The sequence below is a fragment of the Aulonocara stuartgranti genome (assembly GCF_965226115.1).
Source record: "Aulonocara stuartgranti genome assembly, chromosome: 18".
Lineage (NCBI taxonomy): Eukaryota > Metazoa > Chordata > Actinopteri > Cichliformes > Cichlidae > Aulonocara > Aulonocara stuartgranti.
Window position 1 is genome coordinate 8,141,644 of NC_138954.1, and position 7,663 is coordinate 8,149,306.

At 37.3% G+C, this 7,663-nt stretch overlaps 1 protein-coding gene across 1 annotated transcript; it reads right to left on the minus strand.

Annotated features, from left to right (window-relative positions):
- Positions 1–361: 361 nt before the first annotated feature.
- pold3 (polymerase (DNA-directed), delta 3, accessory subunit) lies at positions 362–5,860 on the minus strand. The gene is made up of 12 exons (XM_082514813.1): positions 5,681–5,860; positions 5,126–5,181; positions 4,618–4,717; positions 4,472–4,511; positions 4,101–4,233; positions 3,696–3,942; positions 3,531–3,603; positions 2,598–2,745; positions 2,266–2,369; positions 1,878–1,966; positions 1,678–1,759; positions 362–766 (listed from the first exon to the last, which is right to left on the minus strand). Exons 1-12 carry the CDS (start codon positions 5,735–5,737, stop codon positions 564–566), a joined length of 1,332 nt encoding a protein of 443 aa, XP_082370939.1. The 5' UTR covers positions 5,738–5,860; the 3' UTR covers positions 362–563.
- Positions 5,861–7,663: the final 1,803 nt, after the last annotated feature.

The following is a 7,663-nucleotide window of genomic DNA, read 5'->3' on the forward strand; positions in this document are numbered from 1 at the left end:
TTTGGAAGAATTACTCCATAAGACCTGTAGCCACTGATTTTCAGTCCAGGTCTTGTGTAATTTGCCATACATAAGCCTTTTCTTCAGATTTCTGTAAGAATGACATCCTGACAGCCACCCTTTGTTTGAGATCATTTCTGATGAGGTTTTGGTAGCTCCCTGGTTTGGTCACATGATATATTAAAAGGGAGGCATAATAATAACAACTCAATTTGCTACTGCAGCAATAGGTGAAGTCTTTGACATGAACAGAGGAAGAAAAAAACGACGGGATTGGTCCATTAAAATGTGGTGGTTTGGTTAATGTGTTCAGATTTTCAGGCTTGTGATGGTTCTACATTTCTGAAAGTGAAAACACATATTTAATTTTTTAATGTTTATTGAGTTGGACATGTATTCATAAAACAGAGAAACTAAAATGTAATTTTTAATGTCCATGTGTTGAAGTCCATTTGTCAAGTGTTCTGACTTGTTTCAGCTGATTTCAGATACGCCACAGTCTCATTACAGGAAGTCTACAGCAGTGCTCATTTGTCCTTAGTGAATGCATCCATCACCATCTGTTATTTCTTCTGGAAAAATCCCATTATGGAAGCTTGTTTAGCTCCTTTATTTGAGTTTGCTGATGCTTTCTTTTGAGTTTTCTTCTCATCCTCTTTGCTACTTGATGGTTTTGCTTTAATGGGATCTCTTGAAGCTTGTTTGGAGGGTTTAAAATCATCTTCGGATTCAGAGTAAGATTCACTCACGTAGCCTTTTTCTGTCACTGTGGATGAGAAACAACCCGGAGTTACAAATTCATACAAAACAACCAAACTAATCAATCTACTGTGGACAAGAGGACACTGCCAGATTCAGCCTAGATTGCTGCGTTTCTCTTGGTAAGACTGATGGAACAGCAGCAGCGAACATGATGCTGTCAAAGAGCAAAGACACGTTGCCGTTAAAAAGAGTTCAGGTGGAGTGAAGGACAAAAAGTGATCCTTGCGCTTGCTCTGATCTACCACCTTCAACAAAATAAAACACAGCTCTCTGTATGCAGAAATGATACTAAACTATGATCTTAGTTATCTATGATTTTAAATTGCACAGCTTGCTGCAGGTTGACAACCGTCATCTCAGTGTTGAACTGAAGCCTGCTGCATGCATTGATGAGTTAATGTAATGGATGGGGTGCACTCAAATAGATTTACCTAAAAGATTTAGTAACTTAGCTTGTAGATTTAGATTAATATTAAATATAATTAAATCATATTAAATATAATAGTTAGATTAGATTTTATTATAATAATAAAAGTCAGACCTGTAAAAATATAAAAGCAGCTATTAAATCTCTCAGAGAAAAAACATTAAGTTGAGCATTGTACACATTTCTCACAGAATATTACTGCTCTTCCCTGGATGTATAGATTCCTCATAAACAAGTATAAACAAGTGAAGCGACTGTGCGCCTGAGTATAAGCATATAAGGAATATCCTTTATATGCAGACAGGACTAACAACAGCAGCGGAAATCTCCCAGCCCTGAGCTTTTGTCTCATATCGATTACTTGTACAGACCCTGACCTCTTTATTTAAAAACAGTCACATATACTGTAGCACTATATATAAATACATTAAAAGTGTTTGATTATTATCTGCACTGGTTGGATTTTCACTGTTGTATGTTTTTCATACCCATGCATCCATCATCGTCCAGAAAGGTATGAGACTTCATGACTCGTCTTCTCTTCCTTATTTTCATTTCAGAACTGCTCGGCTGTAGAATAACAAGACGCATGCTCCGAGTTAAATACATTAAAAAAAATACATTAAAAAATGAATGAAAGACTACCAAAGTTTCCAGTTATATCAAAACTAGAGTATCAAACACTTACATGGGAATGTCTATCGGGTTCAACCTCCTTTTTAGGACTTGGTGATGATGGTTCTCTTGTCATGACTGGCTGTGGAGAGTCTGGAATAACTGGAAGGGGGAAAACAGATTATCTTATCAATTTTGAAATGTCTACTTTTATAAGTTCTTCTTTTCCCAAAGACTGAAATGAACTGAAATAAAAGTTTTGTCCTCACAAGCCGTTTGCCAATCCAATTAATTACAATGTTTGGAATTGCTTTTAGTGTGCCTACAGCAGCAAAACTAATACAAAATATACATTTATATCTTTAATCCAATTATATCACTGTTTGTTCACTTTTAAAATAAATAGGTTTTCAAAATAGAAAACATCAGAATAAGAGAATAATATAAAATAAAAGTATAACCATCTTCATCACTGCTGTCTGGCTCCGGTTTCTTAATCCTCCTCCTCTTTTTCTTCTCCATCTTCTCCTCTTCACCGTCAGAATCTTCTAGCCGCTTAGTTTTGCTATCAAAAAAAAAAAGGGAATTAAAGAATTTAAATTAGATTAAAGCCAGAAATAAACACCCTTTATAACTTTTGAAATTACATTTCTAAGTAACAATTAGAGACAGGGAAGTGGGACTTGATTGAGGAAAGCAGATTCTTTTCATGATTAGAAAACTATTTCCTCATGTACTGAAAGGAATATTTAATTCAATTTGTCACATTTCCCACATGAATACCAGCACACACCTTCTGGAGTCTTTCTTTGTGTCTATTTGTGGCTCCACTGGAGCAACGGTTTCTTGCTTTTCCTCTGGTTTTGACCTTTCATGCTGCTGCGCTGCTCTGGAAGATGACTGAGGTGCTTCCTCCTCCTTCACAGGTTTCTCTGGCTTCTCTGAAGTAGTGAAAAAGAACAATTATTCAGTAAACATATTCAAATCAAATAATTACTGCTCATCTTTCTGGGTTACTTTTGTATGTCGCAAAACAGCATGCACATCGATAAACGTGGAAACTTGATTTAAAATACAAACTCAATTACTCACAACAAAACACTGAAAACATCAGATCACTGCAGCAAAAAAAGTTGTGACGTGGCATCCATGTTTTCCAAGTAAAACTTACCGGTAACATTTTTATTTTTAACCAGAAAGGTTTCCACTTTGCCTCAGACCATTTTAAATGAGCTTTGGCGGAGAAGATGGCAGGGTTTCTGGATCGTGTTCACAAGTGGCTTCTGCTTTACAGCCTCTACATTCAAAACCTTACACTCTATGCAAGACAAAACCGTTTTTGCTGATTACAACCTGCAGCACTTTGGTACTTTTTTTAAAACTTGTTGGCTCACTCGCTGATTATTTTTCACCATGGTGAGGAACACATTCAATTATGATGCTTTTACTAGGTTTATGTGAAATAAGAACATGACAAAGACAACATTCATTTATATAATGATGTGATTTGTACAACTGCTCTGAAAGGCAGATCGTGTGTCAAATAAAGAGCAAAATAGTACTACTACTACTACTAATAATAATAAAAACAAACTATGAGCACAACAGTTTCAAGGTTAAAATAGAAACCTAAAACAAAATAACAGCAGTCTAAACGGAACATATGAATTTTAATCCCCCTTTTAATAAAGCACACCAGACACACAATACTTTACTTATTACTCACTTAATGTTTGAGTCCCAAAGAAGTTTGCCACTGGATTGGCTTTTGCGACTGGTTTGCTTTTGGGTGCTTCGATCTAAAATACAAAAAACACAATTATAAACAAACAGAGCAAAAACTCGAGTACCCTGAAGAGCAACTGACTGCAGCACAAGGACAAAGTCGTACATCCTCTTTCTTTTCAGGCTTCATCTCTTTGGTGTTATCCTGACTCTTAGGAGCAGATTTGTTAGCAAACATTCCCATGATGCCTTTTGGAGGCTTGGCGGATGATTTTAAAACTGGTCTGGTGTCTCCATTCATGCCAGCCTTTTTGTTTTCAGCCTCAGGTGTAGGAGCTTGCTGGACTTCCCTCGCCTGCTGCAGCTCCACAGAAGACATGGGCACTGCGCTGGCACAGTGGATTGCGCTGTATCTGAAAAGCAAAAGAAAAATAACTATTAAATAATATAAATAACATTATGCATTAATTATGTTTTCATTCTAATAGTGGCTAAACTAATCTTTACACAGATGGTGTAAAAATGCTGATGACTGGTCACTGCAAATCAAAAAACACCATGATTAGCATACCTGCTGCAGTTTTTAAGATTGTCTTTCACAGCGTCGTAGTCCACAGCGTAAAGTGGGCCGCTGTCTCTAAGCAACGCTCTCTGGACGCTGTAGACGTGCACGCTGACTACCAAGCTCATCTTGGCTTTGAAATCTGCAGAAGAAAACGGCAAACGTGACACACTGCTGCTTCATTTACAACAAATATGTCATTAAATAAAACAAAATACAAAGAAAATCAAGACTCACTGACATAAAAGCATACTATTTATTGATGGTGATGATTATGAACTGAGGATATTACTTTCGAAATTAGAATCAAACAACGAGCCAACCTTGCTGTTACAGAGCAACACAACCGAATGATGTCATGTGAATTAATATTTACACACCTTCCAGCTGGTCCTCTCTCACAACAGACACCTTGTGACTCTGAAAAGCAAACACAGTGTAAAAAAATCATTAAAGCTGCAGCTTTGGGCATGTAGAAAAAAAAGAAAAGAAAAGAAATCACAAAAAATGCTACAACAGGTCTCACCGTTTGACCGTTGTCCACAAATTTCCCTGACACAAGGTAGGTGGCATGCAGCTGAGCTGAACTCTCCTTCCTCTTGTGATCCAGGTAATGGTAGAGCATTCTGAACACAAGACACAACTTAAATGTATTTCCTAGGTAAATCTGTGTTTATGGCATTTATGTATTTATCAGCCAATGACAAAGTGTTAATGATCTTTTTTTTTTAAAAGAAAACACACAGCACCTTTTTTTTTTTTTGCATGCACACACATGCCAAAACATGCAAACGTGCGCATGTCTTCATCTCACTACCACAACAAAAACGGTGCAACTCAAGTGCAGAAAAACTCAAGCGACGTTCCATTGGACTGTTACTGTCAAATGTAGTGCTTCTTTGGCGCTAAATACAGTAAACCCTAATTAATGTAAATTTGCGATTGTTGCTTGGACAAACAAGACATTTTGAAGATAGTAAAAATGTATCATATATTATTTTATTAGTTCCTGGCATGTCAAAGTAACCACTTACTGTTTTGCTGTGTTGACATGAACTCCAAGAGTGAGACTCAGCCATTTATAGGTTACCTGGTGTAGAGAAAGCACACAGGACACTTGTATTTACACAGAGACTATATGACGGATAATAAATATTATCCAAATATTGTCTTTGTTCTTTAAGGTACCGATTATTGTTGCTTTCCATTAAGCTACATGAGCTGGGAAATATCTAATACTTATCAGATATAATTAAATATCGACTTCATGTCAGTGTTTGAAATGTCTTTACTACAGCAGTGTTTGTCACGCACTTGGCGGTTTCCAGCAGTAACTGAAATTGGTCAACTAAAAATAAGCTTTTCTTCAATTCAACTGCCATTTACTACATCATAGCAGAGCCGAATTAACACGAAGACCCCTGAACATCTCCAAAATTGATAAAAATGCCCCTGGATACACATAAATTATCGTGAAAACCAGACAAAGTTAAAACGGCAGTTTTTTTGAGCGGAGTTCAGCAGCCAATCATGTCGAAGCCAGAGCTCATCGCACAAAATGAAATACCGCGAATTAAGAAGGCACTTACTATTTTATTATGGTCATTGACGTATTCGTCAATATTATCCAAATAAAGCTCATCCATTTTGTTTTATTCTCCTTGAAAGCAGACGACTTGCTGTTCCAATTTAACTGCGCGGGAAAGCAGCTTATTTACTTCCTGTTGCATGTCACGTGTCCGCCCGTCCTTCCTGTGAGGTGAAAAGCTTTAGGCTGCCCTCTGCAGGCCAGACGGGGCTGTGAGTCACTCCCTGGATCAAATGAATGATAGAAGTAAAAAAAAAACCAAAAAACAAACAAACAAACAAAAAAAACCAGGAGCTTCATTCATTTATTTTTTACTATATTCCACATACATTATCACTATTAATACGGTTTTTTGTACCCCAAAACCAACACGGGACAGTTAAAAATTAGTGCAAACTCTCTGAAACAGCAAAATCCACAATGTGAATGCAGTGGAGCTGAGAGAGCATCAGTTCATTATGGGCACTATAATGCACCTATGTATGTGGAAAACAATAATGATGATGGGTCTCCAGGGGCCACTTTAATGCTATCTCTTATTATAGTAGCCCAACAATGTGCTTCAGTTTTACCTCACCGTCTATGTGGGAGGCAAAGGAACAGTTTGTAGAAAATAAAGCAACCTTCTTGCACCTCCATCATATCAAAGAGCAATAACTACAACAGCAGCAGCCTCAGATTGTTCAGTAGAGAAGTCCATTCTTTCCTCATGGGGAGTCCGCTTGATATTTCTAACTCAGGCAATAATAAACTCTTTTGAAAATGACAGAACAAAAATGGTTTGCCCAGTGTGTCTTCAGCTTTCAGGCAAGTTTCTCAGGTCACAAGAAAAAAGGTATGGTGCTCAAAACATAGGATTATATGATGTGATAACATCATATGTTAAATGACCTTAGGCTCGTTAGGAAATAAAGTAAGGAAATAATGTAACTTCTGTCGGTGCTGTGCTTTTTTGGAAATCGAATTTCCCAGAGGAACCCACCCGAGGGATTAATAAAGTTCTATCTAATCTAATCTAATCTTTCTTCCTTACTGTACATCGCCTGTATATGGCTATTCCAGTCCAACTTACTGTTGGGCTGCACACCAGGGTATCTGTGGTTGAAGACCACTTCCATCTCAGTGCTCCTTATAGTTATTGGTGTTGATTGGCTCCCTCTCCCACCCCTAGTGTACTCTACAATGGTTTTTGTGACATTATGATGAAGAGGTCCAAAACTGTTCCTCTTTTCTCTTCGTGCTCAACTGCTGTGTCGTCAAAAAGTTTCAGGAACAAAGTGTCACTGTTGTGCTGATGTCTGAAGCCTGCCGTAGACAAGGTATATGGTACACTCAGGACTGTGTTAGAGACACTTTTCTGCAGATGCACATATTGTGGTCGGCAGGAGAGATACTCCAAAAACACAAGACCATTGAAGGATTGTAGTAAAGGCACTGGAGAAATCAAAAAATATGAATCTCACAGATGCATCGACCAGATATATATGTGGCCTCTGGATCGACACAGCATTGGTGTGCTTCATTTCTGTTGTATCAAATCTGAAAGAGTAGGTTCAAAAAGTTCAAAGTTATTTATTTCCTTTAATCAGAATGAAGTTTACTGACTCTCCCATGTTGATGGGGAAAAAACGAGACTTTTTGTCTCTTATGGATCAATCAAGAAAATTAAGAAGCTGAATAAATAAATAAATAATGTACCAGAGGAACATTTCTAACCCTGAACAAATGTGCTAAACAAGTAGAAAAGTAAGAATGGTTTTAAACAAGCGAATCCATATTATTATCGGACCATTTCGATTTCAACTCTAGCACATGCAAACCTATTGGTCCAAAAAGCCTTGTTAATGAGATGTAGCTGTCAAATCTGAGTGACACGCTGTATATATGATTATCTGAGGTGTGTTCTCAGAGTCTATCTGATGTAATATTTAGATTGAAGTAGCTCTGAGTCAGCCTGCACGGTAACTTCTAATAGAAATGTCAA

Excerpts from the sequence above, each read along its gene's own strand:
- pold3 (XM_082514813.1), bottom strand. The coding sequence starts at position 5,737 with ATGGATGAGCTTTATTTGGATAATATTGACGAATACGTCAATGACCAT. Across the intron at positions 2,370-2,597 it reads ACAAAGAAAGACTCCAGAAG|CAAAACTAAGCGGCTAGAAG; the intron begins GTGTGTGCTGGT and ends TTTTTTTGATAG. Across the intron at positions 767-1,677 it reads GGACGATGATGGATGCATGG|TGACAGAAAAAGGCTACGTG; the intron begins GTATGAAAAACA and ends TCTCATCCACAG.